Source organism: Aspergillus aculeatinus (assembly GCF_003184765.1).
Source record: "Aspergillus aculeatinus CBS 121060 unplaced genomic scaffold BO66scaffold_18, whole genome shotgun sequence".
Classification (NCBI taxonomy): domain Eukaryota; kingdom Fungi; phylum Ascomycota; class Eurotiomycetes; order Eurotiales; family Aspergillaceae; genus Aspergillus; species Aspergillus aculeatinus.
The window spans coordinates 256,149-278,107 of NW_020291487.1; the positions used below are offsets into that span (position 1 = coordinate 256,149).

The window sequence follows — 21,959 nt, forward strand, 5'->3', positions numbered from 1 at the left end:
CGGCTCATCAAGAAGAGAACCGGGGTGGCGACCACCATCCGCAAGCTGGCTGCCGAAGCTATTGTGAATGAAAACAGTCTGTCAGACCAACTGTTTGGTGCCAAGCAGCAGTATCGCGGACGGATGATCAAGTACCCATCTCCTCCGACCGATGCGGATCCGGCAGCGGTGCAGGCCCTGGGTGCCCACCAGGATACCGCGTTCGCAACCCTCATCTGCCAATTGACCGACCACAGCTCGCTGCAGGTGCAGAATGCCCAGGGAGCTTGGATTGGTTGTCCGCCTGTGCCTGGCACACTGGTCTACGTGGTCGGTAAGGGCGCAGATGCGGTGACGTGCGGTGTCTGCAAGGCAAAACACCTAGGCCCAGGTACATGCTGCCTGTTATTTCTGGTAGAGGATACCTGAGCGTGCATCGGACTACTCTGAATACTCATGTGCAGAGGAATCACATGAAGGACTGAAGGCAATACAAAGTATATGTTAGCATTTGAGTTTGCAGTTATAGTACCAAAAGCGTCCCGACTGACCAGGTATCTGGTAACCTTTTGCTGAACGGTCAAGGGCTATTTCCAGCAGTATGTCTCTCTGAAGGCTTCTATCTCCCTGATTGTATACCTTAATCGGTTAACTTCAATGAGATACATTTGGTCTGGGTAATATGCAACGAACTATGTTCGTGGTCCATAATTTTGGACTTCAGTAGCTGTTCTATCTCATATAACCTGGTCATGGAGGATAGAGTCTCTAAGATTATACCAGTCTAGCCATCCTTTCTTCTCCCAGCTTTTACCTTCAGCCATCTTTTGTCTCATCTATGATAGGAAGATGGTCCGCTTGTCTACGGAGGTGACATATCCAGTCAGAGTCAACATCGAAGTATGATGACTTGTCGAAGGCGTGATGCGAATTCAACTAAGAAGATACCCCACAACAGATCAGCTTAAAAGGCAGTTCCTATTGTTACCGACGGAACGGGTGGTCGTCATAACAACGATAGACAGCGACTGGGATGCTGGGACTTTGACACGCCAGTCTAAATTGTTGTGTCGCAAGGACCCAAGAAGGGAAGTATCGGGGTACTCTTTATCCAGTAGTAGATGATATCACGATCACTGCAGTCACACGCTCTAGACGTGGAGATCAATATGCGTTGAATTGAATTAGCCCGACCCATGACGCCGCGTCCAGGTAGATGCGCTCGCAAGCTGTCGCGTAAACAATGGTAAACAGCTGCAAACAGGCTTGAACTACAAAACTAGACCTCAGAGACCGTTCCCCAATTCCAGATCATGACAACTCGTCATACACATCGCGCAGGGCAGATTCATTTTCACGGCTCAGCTGGGGTTAGGGTTTTCGGGAGCCTCGTGACGTCGGAGGAGCATGGAGAATCCCGACTTCCCGGTGTCGGACCATGGAACCTGGCTGGCCATTCAATCAATAAACAAAAACATGTGAACGTTTATCCCCGTGCAATTCGGAATTGCCCACACGTGTCCTACCTTGTACCAAAGTCTGGATGCGGCAAAGTCAGGGCCTGCCGACGGGTCTTGCCCTTCCTGGCATAGCCCCTTTGTTTCAGTAGGACTATGAGAGTTTGCTGTACACACAAGGTTTGTAGAATGAAAGAGTTTGGATAGCTTCAACGTGGTGGCTTAAGTGATGATATATGCAAGCACTACAGTCAAGTCTTTGGTTCATTTTCTGTTTATTGTCGTATCGCGCTGGCTGTCAGACTAGACCTCGAAGGCCATGTACCGCGTCATGGCACGCCACAAACCATGGAGCTTGTCAACCTGTCAACCCGATGCTACCATCATGCTATTCAGACTTGGGACACGTAACACAATTATCCTATGAATGGTAGACCCTTGAATCGAAACAGAGAAAGGGAATTTCAGGTTTTGAGCCGAAGAGAAGCATCGCATATCTTGAAAAGGTGTATACCCCGCCAACCCCGAGGCTAAGGGCAAACGTATATATAAGTGGACTTGTTCCTCAGCCTTTGTTCAAAGCTGTGGACTGTTTCACATTGATTGTTACAAAGTCCAAATCCAAAGCCGAGCGGAGAACCCAAAACTGAACGAAACAGCTTGAAATTATATTTCAGACCAACATCGAAAATGGGTTCCTTGTTTCAATCCACTATCGACAGGATCATTTTATCCCACACCGCGAAAAGCCCTCAGGCTACGGCTGTCGAAGATGGCGACCGCAAGCTGTCATATCAGGGCCTCGAGCAGAAAGTAGCCAGCCTCACCTCCATGCTCGAGGAGCACGACCTCAAACATGAAGAGCCAGTCTGCATCCTGGCGAATCTCGGCGTTGAGGTCGTTGTCGCTCAGCTGGCTCTCATACGCCTTGGCTTGACATGTATTCCTCTGATTCTATGTACGCCCAGGCTTCGCCTCATGAGTATCCTCAAAGATGTGGGTGCAAGATATGTTCTTTCGGACTCGGAAGGCATTCTCCTGGATAGTGAATTCACGGTCCTTCCCATCACAGTCCGCAACGAAGAAAAGCAGACCCGTGACGCGGACCGTGCTAGCTGCGGCGACGGTGTCGATGGCACCCAAGACTCATTCGTGGAGTGCCAAAACCCCAACTATCGCAGCCACATCCTGTACACCTCTGGATCTACCGGCAAGCCCAAGCCGGTGCAGGTCATGGAGCGAAGCATTCTGCATTTGGCAACCAAGAGCCCCCTCGGAATCCTCGACCCGACCGATAAAGTGGCCATGATTAACAACCCCGGCTTCGACATCTCCCTGTTTGAGATCTTCTCCGGCCTCATCGGAGGAGCGACGCTTGTGATCGTGCCTCGCATGGTGGTCACGGACCCCTTCACCTTCCGCGAGTTTATCGTGGAGAAGAGACTCTCGGTCATCTACCTGACCTCCACCTTGTTCGGCATCATCGCCCACGCCTGCCCGACCACCTTCCACAACGTCAAGCACCTTTTGATCGGCGGAAGTATTGCCAACGTCGGAGCAGTCAAGGCTGTCGTGAATTCGTCTCTGCCCCCGAAACATCTCTGGAACACCTACGGTCCTACCGAGATCACGACCCATGCCGCGATGCATCTGGTCACCCCGTCAGAGTTCCAGTACGATAACATCGGCCTCGGAAAACCTTTCGGGAATGGACGCCTTCGGCTGGTGAATGAAGACCTCAGTCCCATCACCACCCCCGGCGTCGTCGGTGAGATTCTCCTCACTGGGCCCGGCTTGACACGCGGATACGTTGGCCTCCCCGAAGAGAATCAGTATCGGTTTGTGCAGCTGGAAGACGGCCTCCGGTACTATCGCAGCGGTGACCGAGCCAGATGGAGAAAAGGCGAGGCCGATGTTCTCGAATTCGCCGGACGCACAGACTTCCAAGTCAAGCAGGGCGGCTTTCGCGTGGAGCTGGAAGAGATCCAGCATATGCTACTCTCTAGCGGTCAGCTCGTGGGCGCTGTCGTTGTGCAGGTACCGGGCAGCAGCGTGAGCGTGGGGGCGTTTATCGTTGCATTCGTCATTCCCGCTATCGCTGATACTCTGCGCCTCGGGGAGCTCGACGAATACCTGGGGGAAAGGCTGCCCGCATATATGATCCCCAGCGATATCGTGTTCCTCCAGGAGTTCCCCTTGAACGATCATGGGAAGATTGATCGCAAGGCCTTGATTCGGAATTACCTGACGGAGCGCGAGCACAAGAAGTTTGAATGTAAGGACAGCCGTGACACCACCGCCGTCGTCAAGGGCCTCTGGTCCTCGTTGCTCAACAAACCGTCTTTCGCCCAAGACGACGACTTCTTCCGATTGGGGGGCACCTCCTTGCAGGCAGCGGCCCTGATAGCCAAACTGCGCGAGCACACGGGCCGAACAGTCTCCATGCGAGGGCTTGTGGAGAACCCTCGTCTCCACGAGCTGGTCGCCTATCTGGGCGAGTTCGTCGAAGGCGGCAATGCTCCCGACGAGGCCGATACTTGGATCGCTGATGCCCGCCTGGCCGATGACCTGAAGGTCAATCCGGCCTGGTCGGCTCAGGATTGGGATTCAGTCATAGACTGGACTGCTCCAGGGGAAGGCCGTCTTTTCCTGACCGGGGTCACCGGGTTCGTGGGGGCGCATTTTCTCTCTCGCTTGCTCAAGATGCCGGAAGTGCAGGAGGTCGTCTGCCTTGCGCGCGCGAAGAGCGGCCAGACCCCCCGGCAGCGCGTCGAGAACACTCTCCGGCGTTACGAGTTCCATGAACGAGTGGCGGATCGCCTCGACAAGCTGACCGTCCTCGAAGGCGATATCACGCAGAAGGACCTCGGGTTATCCGCCGGCGACTACACGCAACTGGCGGACAGCACCAGCGCGATCTTCCACATCGCGGCCAAGGTCAACTACTGCGAGCCCTACTCAGCCCATTTCGAGCCCAACGTTCTCGGAACGAAGAACCTGCTTGAGCTGGCGGCGCAAGGCCGCCGGAAACCCTTCCACTACATGTCCAGTCTCGACGCGTGGGGCGCGACCGGCCTCATCTACGGGACACGGGTGCTCCTGGAGGACGAGCCGCTGCTGCCACACATTGGGTCCCTGGCATTCGACATCGGCTACGCATCCAGCCAGTGGGTGGCCGAGCAGATGGTGCGAGGCGCGCGCGACCGCGGGCTTCCCGCCGTGATCTATCGCCCCGGGTTCGTCCTCGGGGACACCCGCCACGGCGCCGGCAATCCGGATGACTTCGTGTCCCGCCTGTTCATGGGGTCGATCCGCCTCGGGGCGTTCCCGCATCTCCCCAACCAGCGCATGGAGTTCGTCACGGTCGACTACGTCTGCGACGCGACGCTGCACATCGCCGCCAGGAAGAAATGTCTCGGCCGCTCGTACTGCCTGGTGCCGCCCTCGCCCGCCGTCTCCGTGGATATGGAGGGGACGTATGAGATCCTGGTCGCCGCAGGCTATTCGCTGCGCTTGCTGCCGTACTGGGACTGGGTCCGCGAGCTCCAGGAGATCGAGGACCAGGACAATCCGTTGAACCCGCTCCTCCCGATGCTCCAGGAGCCCGTCATCAGTGGGCTGTCGCGCTTCCAGACCAGCCGGCAGACGCCGCGGTACGATTGCTCCAATACCCTCGCCGCGCTCAAGGATGCCCCGGATATCAAGTATGCGCCGCTTAGTGTCGATTTGCTGGGCCGGATGCTGCGTTTCTGGCGCCGCATGGGGGCTTTTTGAGGCGGGTTAGGGCTGATTGCGGAATTGGGCGGGGAAACGGATGGGGTTTGCTGGTGCTGATGGCACAGCTAGTTATGGATCCCCTCCGGGCTCTTGTTCTTCTGCGTTCGACGAAAGCAGCTGGTGTGAATTGTTGCGTCCCTTGGATAAGTGAAAATTGGGAAATGATCATGTAGGGTGGATCTATTATATAAACAAATACAAATGGAATTGCCAAGAAAAGCTTGAAGGGCCGACAAGCTGCATGGATCGTCTGAAAAAGAACTTAAGCTACCGTGCGGAGAGAGTGTGATCCGTGTACCGGCTGGATGCTAAATTTAGACAGAATACTCTTCGTTATCAATTGCAGTGCTAGGTTGAATTGGGATTCACAAATCAGGGCTAAAAAGGCGTCAGCACGACTGACCGCCAAGATAAGAAGCCGAAGGCCTGCCCCTCACAGCTCACAGTACCTTGGTTGATCAAGCTTCGGATGCTACTAACCATAACATCGTTTGTGGCTGTCTGCTCAGTCTTCCCTAGCCACAATGACTCCAAGCTCCACGCAGCTCATAACTATCATATTCACAACTTGTGCCTCACTTCTTGTCCTGATCGTTCCCTTCAGGCTTTGGAAGCTTCGTAAGTTCGGTACCCGGAATCCTTCACGCTGGCTGGGCCGTCTGAAAATTGTCAGTACTACCTTCCGTTTCGTATTGGGAATGAGCAATTAATGTAGGCAAGAAGCTAGCTCTTGGCAATTTCCCTGTCTGTGGTTTTGTCTTACTACTGGGTCCAAGTATCGGCCTTGGATATTGAAGATAAAAATGAAATCCTGATTTCGCTTATCGCGTCTATTGCTGCTGGGCTGAGTTTAGGCTTACTCCTATACAAGGAGCATCAACGATGCTATGGACCCTCCGTCCCAGCGTTAGTGTACTTGGTCCCGGCTACTATATGCGACGCCGGTTACCTGAAGATAATCTATGAAGACAGCTCGAACGGCACTGTCTCGCACATGGTATTTACTCGCTGTTCGATGCACATTATGCTTTTCGTCATTGAGCTCTGCACCTCTCGATGTTCAGACTTCGACGGTGTGGCCAAAGACCATTCCCCAGAGGAAAGCTGCAGCCTCATCAGCCGGACTTTCTTTCTGTGGATTAATCCCATCCTTCTTCAGGGATACAAGAGCATTCTCAGCCACGAAGATGTGCCACCACTGCGCCAAGATATGAGCCCAGCAAAAACACGGCATTCGATGCTAGAAACATGGTCTCAGCGAAGTGCGTCCACCCCCCTTGTACGATCATTTTCATCTTGCTAAATTACACCAGTCAAACTGGAAACAAAGCGGACCCTGCCAATGGCTCTCTACCAATGTCTCAAAGGACCCTTTCTTGCAGCTATTCTTCCGCGACTATTCCTTCTTGTCTTTCGATACTCTCAACCGATCCTGATAAAAGAGTCTATCAGATACGTTGCTTCGGGCCCTACCATCGCTGCCAGTGGGCGTGGCGCTGGACTCATTGTGTCTGCGGTCGCCATCTATAGTGGTCTAGCTGTAGCTCTCCCTCATCTAGTCAAGCATCCTTCTGAACTAATATCTCAATCCAGATCTCGACCGCCATATACCGACACCGGATCAACCGACTGAAGCTCATGACGAACAGTGCGCTGGTGGGTCTGATCCACGACAGAACCATGAAGTCGCCCAGCATCGCGTACAACAACGGCGAGGCGACCACGCTCATGAGCACTGACGCAGACAGTCTCGATGGCATTGCAGAGATGGTCCATGAAACATGGGCTCAGGTTGTCGAGGTGATGATCGGGATAGGGCTTCTGGCCAGCCAGGTCGGCTGGATCTGGCCCCTTCCCCTTATCTTCATATACCGTGGGCGCGCATATTTCCGCTATCTAGGTACTCTGAGTCCGAGGCTAAATGTTGACTAGTCTGTTCGCACATTAGCCGATTCGTCGCAAAGCACCTGCAACCGCGGCAGAAGGCCTGGAATTCAGCTACGCAGCAACGGATAGGTGCTACCGGCTCTCTACTGAGTGCGATGAAAGGAGTAAAGATGCTTGGCATCCAACAAAATCTCACCGATCGCATTCAGGACTTGCGAGAGGAAGAACTACTGGCTGCCTCCAAACTGAGATGGGTTATGGTATACTACAATGCATCGGGTTTGTTATGCACACTTCTCCATCTCCCTTTGACATTGAGTAGGAGGCCAATGGGCCAACAGCCAATGCGCTCGGGATCTTCTCTCCAGCGATCACCGTGGTGATCTATGCTCTCATCGCGGTCGCTCGCGGGAGCACTCTGGACACTGAGACGGCATTTACCACCATGGCTATCTTGAGCATGGTCACGCATCCAGCCAATATGGTGATGACGATCGTCCCGCGTGCGGTGGCTGCATTCGCTGGCTTTGAAAGAATTCAAGCCTTTCTACTGCGCGAAGACCTACCTACTAATCGTGCGGTATTAGCTGAAGACAACCCTGACATGTCCTTGGGGAATGAGGCAACTGGCGAGATAGCACAGGCAGCCTCTGCTATCCGAATCACTCAACTACGCATCGGAAATGAGCAACCTGTATTGGCGAACATAGACCTCAACATAGCCAAGAGGTCATTCGTTATCATATCCGGTGCGACTGGGAGTGGCAAGACGAGCCTCCTGCGCGCTATCCTGGGGGAATTGGTCCCTGCTCATGGATCAGTCAGTGTGTTCACATGGCAGATAGCTTATTGTGCGCAGAAGCCGTGGCTACCCAACGAGACTATCAGGAAGGTAATCTTCGGCGCTACCGAGGTCAGGACCCCAGATAGTGAGAAGTGGTATCATGAGGTCACAGAGATGTGCTGTCTCACCCATGACTTCGACTCCCTTCCTGATGGAGATCAGACCATGTGTGGCAGTGGCGGACTTAATCTGTCCGGTGGACAGAGACAGCGAGTGGCATGTTTGCTGCATCTGCTCCAAGCCGATTAAGCTAACTTTGTCCAGGCCCTTGCACGCGCACTTTTTGCCAGATGCGATCTACTTCTCTTAGACGACACTTTCAGCGGCCTGGACGGGGAGACGGAGCAAAAGGTGTTTAATAACATCTTTGGACCAGACGGACTTCTCAGGACATCGAATGGAACTGCTGTTCTTGTCTCAAACTCAGGTACACTACCGATAACGTCTTGAGGCGTCCAATTTCTGACAGCAGGACAGCTCAATATTTCCGATCTGCAGATCATATCGTGGTTCTCGGTGAGCATCAGATCCTAGACCAGGGACGCTGGGAGAATCTGAAGATCAAAGCTGCATCCATCGAGAAGTTTCCAGGCACTCAACACACGCAAAACAATGCTGTCCTGGCTGCGAATTTCGAGAAGCTTGGCGCTCAACTGCGAGCCAAAGCCGAGACGGAGTTGGATCTTGCGAGACAGACTGGTGACCCAGCTCTTTATGGTAAGGATATATTCCGCAAGGCAGTACATTACTGACCGGGATACAGCATACTATCTAGGATTCATCGATGCCATCAACCTCGCTCTGTTGATTGCCACGAGCGCATCGTACAGCATCTTCATCACCATCCCGCAGTACTGGCTGCGATTGTGGACCGAGTTCAATGGCAGAAATACCACATTCTATGTGTGTGGATTTCTGTTTCTGTCGACTATGTCGTGGATGTCGACTAGTGTCATGATGGGGTACGTCTATCTTTGCTTCGAAAACGTTGTTCCAGTGCTGATAATCAAAAGAATTCTTGTGATTCGGATCGCACCACAGTCAGGGAAACGGCTGCATCAGCGTCTTCTGGATATAGTCGCAAAGTCAGTACCATCAGTTCTCACTGTTTGAGATGAGACATACCAGACGATACTAAGCATCTTCCAGCGCACCTTTGTCCTACTTCTCCAATACAGACAATGGTTCAACCTTGAACAGGTTTGGGTTAGCTTCCGTAGGTATGGATCAATATAAGTTGACGCCTACCAGATTCAGCCAAGACCTCCAGCTCATCGACAAGCAACTTCCCACATCCTTCCAGACTGTCATGACGCGTAAGCCGCCAGTCTCTGATTTCAGAATATTCCCGAGCTGACAATCCAGCCAGAGATATTCAAACTCCTAATGCAAATCACCCTCCTCTGCATCGCCGACAATTGGCTCGCGGTATCCCTACCAGCGTGCGGGCTTGTTGTCTACTTCGTACAGAAAGTCTACCTCCGGACCTCACGACAACTCCGCTTGTTAGAGCTGGAATCGCGCGCGGGCGTCTTCTCCAGCTTTCTGGAATCAGTGTGTACTTCCCCACCAGGTTCAAACACGTTGCATCCCCTCTAACCAAGGGAACAGATCGACGGGCTCGAAACCATCCGCGCGTACGGCTGGTCCGACGCCGCCATCCAGGAGAACATCCAGCGCGTGGACCACGCGCAGCGGCCGGAATACCTCCTCCTGTGTCTGCGGCGATGGCTGAGTCTTGTTTTGGATCTTCTGGCTGCTGCCCTGGCCACGATCGTCGTGGCTACGGCGGTTGCATTGCGCAGACAAGTGAGCGGCGCGCAGATCGGCATCGCACTGAACGTGATGCTCGTGACGAACACCACGCTGCTCAGTCTCGTGGTCAGCTGGACCAGCCTGGAGACCTCCCTAGGCGCGATCGCGAGGTTGAAAACGCTGGAGGAGTTCACGCCGACCGAGGGCGGGAAGGCGGGGGGGCTGGATCCTCCGGGCCACTGGCCTTCCAAGGGAGAGCTACAATTCGACAATGTCACTGCGTCGTATCAGTAAGTGTTTCCCACAAAGATACTCGTCAAAGTTGCCAATTAACCCGATGTCAGTGCGCAACCCAACGCGTTCGCGCTCCGGAACCTAAGTCTGAGGATTCCCGCCGGCCAGAAGCTCGTTGTCTGCGGCCGGACAGGGAGGCAAGTCACCCCTTTCCCTTCCATTGATATGCATCCAGCTGACACGCATGGTGGGATGGCAGCGGCAAGAGCACATTGCTCCTCACCCTCCTGCGCCTCCTGGAACTTCAATCCGGCACCATCAAGCTCGACGGTCTCGACATAAAACAGGTGCGACTCGATCTCCTCCGTCAGCGCGCCTTTATCGCCGTCTCACAGGACGCCCTTCTCTTCCCCCAAGAGACACTGCGCTTCAACCTCGACCCCGACTCCGCCGCATCAGACGAGATGATTGCTCTTGCGTTGGGAAAAGCGGGCCTTCAGAAACATTTTTCCGCTGTCGAGGCGCGCGGCGCAGACGATTCGTTGGCAACTGTCATCGACATCTTGGAAGATAGCAGTGAACACACCGTGCTGGACAGGAAGGTCTCATCATTCTCGGAGCTTTCCGTTGGACAGTGCCAGCTGTTCGCGCTGTGCCGCGCGCTGATCAAGGCGCGGGTGCTGCGGGGACGTGGTGTCAGACCTGTGGTTGTGCTGGATGAGGTCACTTCGGCGCTTGATGCGGAGACGGAGGCGACGATTCAGGGGATCATCGACGAGGAGTTTACCCAGATGGGGCATACTGTTATCGTGGTGGCGCATAGAGTTGGGGGGTTAGTGGAGCAACTCATCCCGGGGAGAGATGCTGTTGCCGTCATGGCGGATGGCAGATTACTGGATGTTGCGGAGGATTTTGCATCGAATGGTGTCTCGCCGATTGGACAGGTGGAGTAATCGGGGTTTGAGGGTAGAGTTGGACAGAAAGAACAGGATTGATTTATCGCAAGGTCCAGTGAATAATGCAGAACCACATTCTCCAACGCTCATATCATCCCCTTTCCACAACCCCAACCCCAACCGCAGAGATCACAGCAAGCGCCAGTGCGTTAAACCCGGCTGCAACCAAGAATGGCAGACTCACGCAGAGGTCGCCCGGCACCATTCCCAGGTGGAACATGCCCGCGAGAAGAGGGCCCGCGATCAACATGCCGACCGAGCTCACCACCCCGATCAGGGTGTAGACGGCGCTCAGCGACCGAGGCGCCACGAGCGATGCCACTGGGGTACGGGCATCTCGCTTCTCCAGTCTCGGCTGAGTTTGCTAACGAAACATTGTTCCGCATAGCAGAACGCATATTTGACCTAATTCGTCCACAGATTAAGATAAAAGAAGAGACACTAGAGTCACGGAGATTCTAACAGTCTCAAATGCAACGCGTAGTTTGGTGCGTATCTTGGCACCTAAGGTCAATTCGTACATATGGCAGCGCTCTAGCCAAGGAGACAAGCCTACGGTGCCGAGGGCAGCTGAAGATAGATTCCGCGCTGCCAACAATAGTGATTGGCGTAAACTGGCGACGACAATCACGTTTGACGATTATCGACAGACGTGGTTGTAAGCTAGGCTTGAGATGTACGGCTTCCACAATTGAGAACCAGCCCAATTTCACAATTTCCTCAGAATCCATGTTGCAACCCCTTAATCGGACGCGAAGTCTTCAAAGTAGAGGAGATGGTAATACGGTTTCCCGAGGACTGCTCACACTAGTGTACATAAAAAAGAACAATGAAAAAGCAAGGGAAACCAATCGCCTAGCTACAGCGCTTTGGTCATCCCGCTATCTATCTTTGAATGGCTTCTGAGTATGTCCATGTTAATGTTATCTTTCAGTGCTATCTCACATTTATAGCTTATGGAAACGGCCCGGGAGAGCTTGTTAGACTTGAAGTTATCCGGAAGGGTGACATCTACAATCGATCGAAGTTCGATCCTCATCCGAGTGCAAAGAAAAGATTTAGCCGTGATGCATACAGCCACGTGACTATCATGAAGTCCTTGTAAGAGTTTCGAATTGTATAGACATTGACTGGTGATGGTATAAGTCTAAGTATGTTTAAGAAGTCGACTCCTTCTGGCGCGATGTTTGTTTGAACTTTTGCTTGACCAGAGCAGCGAAGTTATCCCCTATCTCGTGTCGCTAGGGCATCTGGAGGTATGAAATTCAAGCAAGTCCAATCCACTAAACCAGTCACCACACTTAAGACAGTGCTGACGCCGGTGCGTATTGGTTTCGTGAGCCTCTCGAGCGGCTATTGTCGGAAACAACATCCTACACCACTGGCACCTGGAAGGGTCTTTTGGGTGCCTCCTCCTAAGATGTTGGCTAAGACTAGTCTCCCATGAGTACCGCGAAGGGCAGTGTGGGCATTGGAAGCCGAGGTGCTTGGGCTGGCGGTGCCTCTTAGTCTTGGCTTTGCTCCTAGTTCGTATGTTACATGGAATATTTCTCGGACTTAGTAGTTCGTCGGATGGTTCCAGTCGATCGGACATGGGAATATGAGACCCAACTTGCCGGCAGCCCCGCTGCACCTCTGGGGCGACGGGTGGTTGATGCTGCTCCGGCAGATCAAGACTTTCGTCCACATCGGCCCCCTCGGGCCCGTTCTCTTCGCCGCAATCCCCAGTGCCACAGAGCTCGCTGCGCAGAAACCAAGGGGTTCTGCATTTGGTGCAGCCAAATGTGGTGGGAAGACCATTGGCATCTAACTCTGGCTGCAAAACGACGCATTCGTCATGGTGCATCCCGCCACACCTCGAGCACCGCCAGAACAAAGTGCGCTGAACAGGATGTTGGTGCTGGTGACAAATCTCGCATTCCAAGTCGCTGTAACCATCCATGTCCGAGGGCACGGATTCTACCACCGCCTGCTGCTCTCTTCGTTCCTCTGATGGCAACATCTTTGAACAGACTTGCTCTCCGGGGTGTAATCGCGCTTATGTTTGGTGCAATTGAGAGCCCAGGTGGGGATCTTGGTGAAAGTCGAGTTGATGGACTACGCGCAGTTTTCGAGTTGCGACTGTTGGCTAAATCGTCACAGCCTGATGTTTTGGGTCATTATATACACCTGCAGAGCCCAGGACGCAGAGCATAAACAGGGGAGATGATTGCCTTGTTGAAGTCTGAACAAAGTATCTGTTCTTCTTTGTAATTCCGTCGTGTCTTTAATTTATTGTCTGGTCGGGATAGGCTGCATGGCGCCTACCTTGTATTCTTTATTACATCTTTTTTTGGAACAAGCATAGCAGTGATTTACTCCCAAGAGATCTTCTTTTTGAAGCTCGAAGTGGTTGTCTGATGTGAGGTTGGGTATAGTGGTCTTTGTCGCTGAGTGTACGGGAAGCCCTACTTTTCACCTTTGTGGCTGTACAGTACGCGGTAGTCGGATCGTCGGTACGGGCAATTCAAGTCTAGCAAGACCGATACAACACGCCTTAGGCTTTTCATAACCTGGTATACCCCTAGTCAGACCTACTCAGCCACTAGTCGGGTATGTTTCCACGAGCGCAGAATGATATTTTGTGGTTAGTGTAACCAATCAATTCATCCAAAAATTGTATGTCAACTTCCCAACGCGCCCTCATCTTCTGCTACGGGTTGCAGATAATCCTCCGTCTGGCAAAAGTCTGAGACAACGGCACTGTTCTCGAGCCTATGCTAAGCATTTGTGAATTGTCTGCCGCAATCAAGCTTGCGTGATGGGCCACTAATGCAGGTCAAGTGGAGATGGTCTCAGCACTCAAAGCGGGCCATGTCCCTGATAGGCGAATCAGCACGGCAAGATTCTTATCGTATCCTCACCAAGTGACTAAAACGGCATATTGAGCTATATTCAATCAAGGCGCTAGATGAACCCTTCTGCAGGACCGATGTCACCTCCGTCGGAGGAAACGGAGATTGACCGGCCCACTGAGCCCAGGTGACGAGATTATAAATGTTCCCGTCGGACTGCCACTGTTTCATCTCCACGGTCAGGCTGCAAGTCAAAATGAAGTTTCTGTCCTCCTTCGTCGCATTGTCCTTGGCGGCATTGTCGGGGGCTCTCCCTGCATCTGATCATGTCGTCCATGAAAAGCGCAGTAGCGCCTCTACCCTGTGGCAGAAGGCTGCTCGTGTGAACGGGACCGAGAACGTGATTGTGCGAATCGGGTTGACTCAAAACAACCTCGACCGCGGGTATGAATACTTGATGGATGTGTATGTGGTCCTTTCCCCGAGCCTATGGCAATCGCAACTAACAAGATACAACAGATCAGACTCAGTTTCTCCTAACTACGGAAAGTTCTGGACGCCAGAGAAAGTGGCCGAGACCTTTGCTCCCTCGAATGAAACCGTCACTGCTGTGAGGCAATGGCTCATCGAAGCCGGGGTTGACAGCTCTCGGCTTTCCCAGACAAAGAACAAGGCTTGGATTGTTTTCAACGCGACGACTGCAGAGGCAGAGACTCTCCTTCACACCCAGTATTATCATTACAAGAACGCGGTCACTGGTTCGACCGCCATTGCTACCGATCAGTAAGCCTCTTTGAGACTCCCACACGTGGAATCTGTATTGACAAAGTTAGATATCGTCTTCCCCAGTCTGTCACGCAGCACGTCGACTACATCAAGCCCGGTGTGATCCTGCCACTGACTTCGAGAAAGCGTCAGGCCGGCCGAAAGCCTCTGCGGTACCAGCCTGCCAAGAAAACTACCCCGAACCCCTCCTCTCTTGCCACCTGTGATGAAGCTATTACCCCAGCTTGTGTGGCGGCATTGTACAAAATTCCTGGGGCAAGCAAAGATGTGAGCCCCAAGAACTCACTCGGGATCTTCGAGGAGGGCGACTACTACGCCCAGGAGGACTTGGATTTATTTTTCAAGAACTTCACACGCTGGATTCCCAGTGGGACGCATCCCAAGCCTGCATTTATCGACGGGGCCGAGGCACCTGTTCCGGTTGATGAGGCCGGAGCAGAGTCGGACCTGGACTTCCAGCTGGCATACCCCATTGTTTACCCCCAGGAAATCACATTGTTCCAGAATGATGACTACAACTACGCTAGTGAAGAGATCTACACCTCGGGGTTCTTTAACACCTTTCTCGATGCGCTTGATGGGGTAAGTGCTCTTCCCTGAGTCCCTTCCCAAGGCATACCGCGCTAACTAAGGTCCCTCAGTCATATTGTACCTACTGTGCGGACGGCGAATGCGGCGATGCATCGGGCCTTGACCCTGTCTACCCCGACACAAACCAAGGAGGGTACACCGGACAGCTGATGTGCGGCACCTACAAGCCCACCAACGTTATCTCTATCTCCTACGGCCTGCAGGAAGACGATCTTCCGGAATATTATCAGAAACGCCAGTGCAACGAGTATGAATAAGCTCCTCCTCCCTGAGGAAAGTGACGAATCTAATGTCCTAGGTTCCTCAAACTCGGTCTTCAGGGTACTTCTATCCTGATCGCCTCCGGCGACGACGGCGTCGCGGGCCCGCCGGGCGATTATACCGACGACGGATGTCTTGGAAACGGAACCATCTTCAGTCCCGCGTTCCCCAACAGGTAGGCCTCGTTCACCTTCCACGAAGATGTCTCTTTGCTAAGGGGAACGCAGTTGCCCGTGGGTCACCAACGTCGGTGCGACAAAACTGTATCCAGGGTACACTGTCGCCGACGGCGAGAGCGCCGCCTACGACCCGATCGGCGACCCATACTCCATCGCGTATGCCTCCGGAGGCGGCTTCAGCAACATCTATCCTATCCCAAGCTATCAAGCGGCGGCTGTCGCTGAGTCAGTCGCCCCAGTCCAACTAACCATCTGCCCTGCCTTCGAAACTAACCCAATGTGCGCAGGTACTTCAAAAACCACAACCCACCCTACCCATACTACAAGGGCGCAGCCAACATAGGCAAGAACGGCGGGCTCTACAATCGACTGGGCCGCGGATACCCCGACGTCGCCGCCAACGGCGACAACATCGCTATGTTCAATGCGGGCGGGTACATTCTTGAGGGCGGTACGAGTGCTAGTATGTTGTCCACTACCAATCTCCTCCTGGGACCTCATCAGAAGACGATAGAGCTGATCTATGTTCAGGTACCCCCATCTTCTCTTCGGTGATCAACCGCATCATCGAGAAGCGCATTGCCGCCGGCAAGGGCCCCGTGGGGTTCCTGAACCCGGTGCTCTATCGCAATGCGGATGCGCTGAACGACATCACCAACGGGACGAATCCCGGCTGCGGGACGGATGGATTCTCGACTGCTCCTGGGTATGTAGCCATCGCGCTTTTGCTCAAGTCGTAAGGTGATGCTAACGGTAAATTTGCAGGTGGGATCCCGTGACAGGACTCGGAACACCGAACTTCCCTAAGTTGCTGGAGGTGTTTTTGAGTCTGCCGTAGCGTGGAAATACATACGATGGGGGAACTGAACGTACCAATGAGGGTAATTCATGTGGAGATCTGCGTCAACTCTTTATTCTAGTTCAGAAATCCATGAGATGTATTCCAGAAGTACAAATTTCCGCTGTACGGGTCTATATGATAGGGTAAACTGATAACCGTTCATACAGTACAGTGACTAGCCGCCATTGCAGTTGAGTCATCTTCCCACCGCATTTGATTGTATATACAGTCTGGGGTATAACCTTATGTAAAACGTACCAGAAAGGTCACATAAATTCTGAAAGCTTGAAGACTTGATGGACTTTAATCATCGCCAATTAGCAGTGATGAAGCACGCTCCAAGCAATATACAACGGAAACAAATAAGACACGCTGGCAATTTCTCAGAAACCCCGCCACTTAACAACGGTAAGCGACTTCCACCCCCCGCCTCGGTTCTCCGGGTAGGGCGCCCAGTCTTCCAAGGTGCAGAGCACCTCGAAACCATTCTTCTCGAAGACACGGAGACTCCCGACATTTTCGACAAACGCCGACGCCATGAGTCGCTTGGTGTTCATCCGCGGGACTCCCCAGTCCTGGATCAGCGTCCGCAGGACCAGAGTCATGATTCCTCGGCCGTGATGAGACGGTGCCAGGAAGTCTGAACACGAGAGTAAATCATTAGGGAACAGAGCCCAGAACAACATGAGTAGTCTGATACAGATTAAAACACTGGTGTACTCACAGCCAATCCCCCACGCAATTCCCTCATCCCCCGGCGGCAGCTCATTATTCAGACGCTGCGCCTCAGCTCGTTCCGGACTGTCGTGGCGATACTCGTAGAACATGTACCGCGCGATCTCAATGTCCCCAATCAAGACATCCTGTTTTGGATGGCCCGTCTGTGGGTCCTCTTCTGTGACTTCCCGAATGACCGTGAAGGGACACAGGTCAAAGTACTCTTGCTGCGGAACCGACGTCTGGAATTCGGCGCGTAAAGCCCGAAGGACCGGCTCAGCGGCCGCGCATTTGGATTTGACCCATGCTTCTTCATGCTCGCGCAGATAGGGGTACGGGGGGCCAGTCAGATTGAGGTAGATGCGCGGGTCATTGAGGAGCGGGACTTTGTCGGCGATGGTCTCCTCGAGTTGGTGCAGTCGGTGCGGGGTGAGGATGATGTGGCTGAGCGGTGCCGGGAGGCGCAGGTACGGCTCTTGCGTTTGGGGGTTGTAGAGGATGGGCATGGCGGGCAGCAAAATATGGATTTTATATCTGAGACTATTTCTCCGACGAGACAATGGGCAGTCTAGAGGCTTATTTATGTGTTTTGGGAGTACCTTTTGTTCCTTCACAACAAGCGGATGCTAAGCTCACCTGAGCCTCCATGAGTCATTCCGATGCCGATCCCGAGGCCGCCCCCTGCGATTCTGTTCCGCGTTGTTGAATGAAGAAGGCTGCGTATAGGATTGTTCCATGTCAGCCATGGAGGACACTGTAAAAGCTCGATAGTGCAGCAAGCAGAAACCATGAAAAGTCTAGTATTTTAGTATAGTAAATAAGAAAAGTATTTTTAGTAGAAGACTGGAAGTCTAAAAATACAGTATTGCGCAATCGATGATTTCCAAAGTATGTTTCTGCTCAAGTATATACTGGGTCAAAGCTTTCGTGGGCATGAACCTCTCAGTTTGTTTTTATTATTGTTCCAGATCTGTATATGTGTCAGGGAAGGACCATAATCACGTTCTGCATCACCCTTTAATTCACCTTTCCTCTCTAATAAGCATATACCCAAGGGGCACGGATCATCACTAGTCATTCAGCTCGATTCAGACTTACTTATCACGCAATGGTGGTGCACCTAGTGGCGCTTATATTCACGCTGATGTCATCGCAACAAGGTAGTAGTGTTACGCTGAGAAGATCGGAGGGAATTCCGAATCGCCAACCCCCATCTCAACACAATACCTCAAGCCCCAGCCATCCGCAGTTAGCGGGCAGGTGAAAGGACAATAACACATCATACGAGTGTCTGCATAAGATCTTTCAGCATAGTGAGATATATAAACCCATCCAAACAACTGTCATCATGCAAGTGAGACCTGTCTGTTACCTTGCATACCATAACTACCGGATCAGCGTTCGAAGGAGGAAGTTCGATCAGAAACAGAACGCGAGACACCGTCTGAAGGGGGGGGCATACCAGACTGACTATAGCTTCTTCACCGCGACGGAATACGCTCTGAGCTTCTGATCAATATCAACAGTTTGAAAACGTGATGAATCTCTCTTACGCGGTTGGAGTGTAGAAATCGGCGCGCCTACTACGCCTATCCCATATTGGAAAAGGAGAACCGGGGTGTTGCACTGGGGACATGAAGGACAGTCTGTGAATGCATGCCATGAACAGTGGACGTTACAGTACATGTAAAGTACACCAAGAGCCGATGCTGTGATCCGGGAAGAAAAGTGCTTCGTTCTTGATGTTATTCCATTGCTGGCCGGGGAACTCGAGGGTATGAAAATTTGGAACAGGAGCCTAAGGAAATGACATGGTTTCAAAATATGGTTCGAGACGAGACTATTGAGATCTCCAATGACCAAAAAGAAGTCCTGGGACGTTAAGCACAGTTGCACTATGTGTCAGAGGTAAATATAAGAATGAGTAAAGGTAGGAAATTCCGGATTCTCATACGGATTACTAGTCTCAAAAAGATTCCGACGTACCCATACGCATGTTTGAATTCAATGTGCGATATGAATGTGCGATATGACTTCCTGCCCGTTGTGGGCTGTAATGGAAAAGTCTGGGCGTGCGAGGAAAGTGTAGCCTGACATCCCCGACTTGGAATGGGACACAAATTACTTAGTCTTGAATGTCTGAAGAAGTGTTTGTCCCATGCGATGGCCACACCTAGAACATCAGGACCGGCTCCGGGCTGTGAGCCCAATTGCCGGTATCATGATCCACATATGCTCAGCAAAGTGTTCCATGTCACTCATGACACACAAAGACCCCCGCCGCGACCGGCGCTCCACCCTGACTAGTGGTATAATATGTGAAATAGCGTATATTCAGAACCCATCATCACACGGAAGATAATTGAAGTCCGTTTTCTTCCTTTCACTCTTCTTCCTACCCTTGCGCATGGGAGGAAAGACTCTCATGCAACCTGCAGTCTGCGTAGCAGGATGGATTCAGCCAATTGCGCAAGCGTGAACCATTTGTCAGACAATCGATTCACCAACAGATTCTTTGCATCGGACTCGTGCGCCTGAGAAACTGGCCTTGGCAGAGCGCTGGACAAAGAGACTGGCACGGGTACGGCCCGATTCCGCTCCAAGAAGGGCAACTTTAATCGCCCTGGCCTGGGGTATAGTATTTCCTTGGCGAAGCCAAGAGGGATAAAGGGTTTATGGCTGATTTAAATAAAGTGAAGCAATACGGGTATGCTTGGCAACTTGGAAATGGGTTCACTGTGAGTGGTAGGAAAGGACGCGCGTCCACAGACCCCGCCGGAGTTGGACCCTGCCCTACCTATTTCGAGCCAAGACGCTGACGACGACGTTTGTACCATCATGTCCCTCGCATACAGACTGGTACGGAAAAGCGGCATTGATACTCTTCTTCGCTCTTAGTAAGCGGAAAGACCGCAATGAAGATGTTTGATACCGGCGATGGACAACGATATTGCACCTTCCGTGAAGAGAGGGGAAGTATGAGCAGACGAGGTATAAAAGCGCTCGATATCTCGCTGGGTCTCGAGAGGAATTATCTCTAGCAACAAAAGCAACAGCTTCTCCATAGTAGAAGCTTGATACCTACCATTTCTTGTGCCTTCGCATCAATCATGGTCTCATTCTCAAAGCTCGTTGTCCTAGGGATGGCCGCTGTCGCGGTGGCCCATCCCGGCCATGAGGACATTGGCTCCAATGTGGCACTGAAAAGGAGCTTCCTTCGTCACTCTCGCAACAGCCTGTCCAAGTGCGCGGAGAAGGCTGAGTTTCGTGCGCTGCAGGCTCGCGCGGCTGCTCGTCGCCGGGATATCGCAAGCAAGAAAGCCAAGAGAAGTGCAGACGAGGGTAAGTACTGCAACAGCACGACAGCCGTTCTTCTCCACGAATGGTCCTAATCCATGTAGTAGGCTTTCTCAAGGCTCGAGACCTCACGACTGTGATCAACACCTCTCACCTCTCCAGCCTGACCGGTGTGACCGCCGACTCGTCCGAAGACGTCTTCTTCTCAGACGATGTGTCCTGCATTCTGTCCCCGGAAGGCGAAGTTGGCCCTTTCTGGGTCAAGGGCGAATACATCCGATCCGACGTGACCGACGACGAGCCCGGGGTGTCTGTCGTGATGGATGCGCAGTTCATCGACATCGACACCTGCGAGCCGATCGAGAATCTGTACTTCGACGTCTGGAACTGCAACTCCACCGGCGTCTACTCCGGAGTCCAGGACAGCAGCAACGGGAACGGCAACGACGCCAGCAATCTGGACAACACTGCGCTACGCGGCCTGCAGCCCACCGACGCGGACGGGGTGGCGCAGTTCACCACCATTTTCCCCGGCCACTACAACGGCCGCGCCACCCACGTGCATGTCATTGCCCACATTGGCGCGACCGTGCTGTCCAACGGAACCCTGACCGGCGGTAATATCGCGCATATCGGGCAGCTGTTCTACGACCAGGACCTCATTACCCAGGTGGAGGCGCTGTCTCCGTACAGTGAGAACACCGTGGCTATCACCCTCAACGCCAATGACCGGGTCTTGGCAGCCGAGACCGAGAACAGTGACTCGGATCCGGTGCTCGAGTACGTTCTACTTGGTGACACTGTGGAGGATGGACTCTTTTCGTGGATTACCATTGGAATCGATACTTCTGCCAGCTATAGCGCCAGCTACGCGGCCACTTTGACTTCATCTGGCGGTGTTTCGAGCTCCAACAGCGGGGGTGGTAGCAGCGGTAGCGGCGGAAACACGGGCAGCGGAGGCAGTGGGGGTAATGGCGGTAACGGCGCCAGCGGCCCTCACTAAAGGCTTAGCTGGGGTATAGCGAGTATTCGATGCTGTCACCAGACAGTCAACGCTCGAAGGGTATATCAAGAGTCGACGGAGATGGGGGTGGGTGAGGGACTGAACTTGAGGCACAACACCGAACCGGCGCGGTACCAGCATAATGCTATGTTATTCACTCGTTATTACTACTCAGCTTACTCAATCATTTTCGAGGCAGTTTTTAGTTTGCTGCCGTCCCCAACTTTGAAATCTTATGAGCTTCTGGCGCGAATAACTGGACATTGAATGCTAGTCACAAGGTTTGGGGAGCAGCCAGAGTTATAAGCATTTCAAGCTTGGACAAGGGTTTATATACCCACCAGAATAAAGACAACACAATCGCAACTACCCTGCTTACTCGTGGGGTATATAACCCTCACACAATGGTAGCTTCGAACGATTTCCAAAAGGCCTTGTGCTCTAATGCCTTGGTCTGATTGCAGACTTTTACAATCCTTTCAGATCAGATAGTATGGGTAGCGCGACTCACTTCATCCTACCTCAGAACAGAGAACTCCAGACCTAGATACAAAGCTTGAA

At 52.7% G+C, this 21,959-nt stretch overlaps 6 protein-coding genes across 6 annotated transcripts; 4 read left to right on the forward strand and 2 right to left on the reverse strand.

Moving 5' to 3' along the window:
* Positions 1-2,126: 2,126 nt before the first annotated feature.
* Positions 2,127-5,210, forward strand: BO66DRAFT_320769 (non-ribosomal peptide synthetase; the record flags this gene model as incomplete). The annotated part of the gene is made up of 1 exon (XM_025643684.1): positions 2,127-5,210. One exon carries the CDS (start codon positions 2,127-2,129, stop codon positions 5,208-5,210), a length of 3,084 nt encoding a protein of 1,027 aa, XP_025504996.1.
* A 1,027-nt stretch (positions 5,211-6,237) lies between these two features.
* On the forward strand, positions 6,238-10,886 carry BO66DRAFT_437597 (putative ABC transporter; the record flags this gene model as incomplete). Its single annotated transcript, XM_025651009.1, has 14 exons — positions 6,238-6,475; positions 6,527-6,753; positions 6,807-7,086; positions 7,146-7,360; positions 7,423-8,157; positions 8,209-8,371; positions 8,422-8,661; positions 8,708-9,029; positions 9,094-9,144; positions 9,196-9,260; positions 9,314-9,498; positions 9,556-9,989; positions 10,044-10,110; positions 10,200-10,886. 14 exons carry the CDS (start codon positions 6,238-6,240, stop codon positions 10,884-10,886), a joined length of 3,909 nt encoding a protein of 1,302 aa, XP_025504997.1.
* A 94-nt stretch (positions 10,887-10,980) lies between these two features.
* Positions 10,981-11,620, reverse strand: BO66DRAFT_400709 (uncharacterized protein; the record flags this gene model as incomplete). The annotated part of the gene is made up of 2 exons (XM_025648733.1): positions 10,981-11,253; positions 11,411-11,620. The coding sequence occupies 2 exons, from the start codon at positions 11,618-11,620 to the stop codon at positions 10,981-10,983; spliced, it is 483 nt and encodes a 160-aa protein (XP_025504998.1).
* A 2,359-nt stretch (positions 11,621-13,979) lies between these two features.
* Positions 13,980-16,420, forward strand: BO66DRAFT_347759 (S53 family peptidase; the record flags this gene model as incomplete). Its single annotated transcript, XM_025644632.1, has 9 exons — positions 13,980-14,188; positions 14,243-14,506; positions 14,557-15,091; positions 15,142-15,347; positions 15,399-15,536; positions 15,589-15,765; positions 15,828-16,003; positions 16,072-16,246; positions 16,306-16,420. 9 exons carry the CDS (start codon positions 13,980-13,982, stop codon positions 16,376-16,378), a joined length of 1,953 nt encoding a protein of 650 aa, XP_025504999.1. The 3' UTR covers positions 16,379-16,420.
* Positions 16,421-16,483: 63 nt separating this feature from the next.
* On the reverse strand, positions 16,484-17,672 carry BO66DRAFT_391087 (GNAT family N-acetyltransferase). Its single transcript, XM_025647168.1, has 2 exons — positions 17,106-17,672; positions 16,484-17,021 (listed from the first exon to the last, which is right to left on the reverse strand). Exons 1-2 carry the CDS (start codon positions 17,602-17,604, stop codon positions 16,765-16,767), a joined length of 756 nt encoding a protein of 251 aa, XP_025505000.1. The 5' UTR covers positions 17,605-17,672; the 3' UTR covers positions 16,484-16,764.
* Positions 17,673-20,208: 2,536 nt separating this feature from the next.
* On the forward strand, positions 20,209-21,665 carry BO66DRAFT_449056 (intradiol ring-cleavage dioxygenase; the record flags this gene model as incomplete). The annotated part of the gene is made up of 4 exons (XM_025651772.1): positions 20,209-20,440; positions 20,503-21,327; positions 21,445-21,458; positions 21,639-21,665. The coding sequence occupies 4 exons, from the start codon at positions 20,209-20,211 to the stop codon at positions 21,663-21,665; spliced, it is 1,098 nt and encodes a 365-aa protein (XP_025505001.1).
* Positions 21,666-21,959: the final 294 nt, after the last annotated feature.

Coding starts and splice junctions, on each gene's coding strand:
- BO66DRAFT_391087 (XM_025647168.1), bottom strand. CDS start 17,604: ATGCCCATCCTCTACAACCCCCAAACGCAAGAGCCGTACCTGCGCCTC. Junction 17,022..17,105: donor AATTGCGTGGGGGATTGGCT/GTGAGTACACCA, acceptor TCTCGTGTTCAG/ACTTCCTGGCACCGTCTCAT.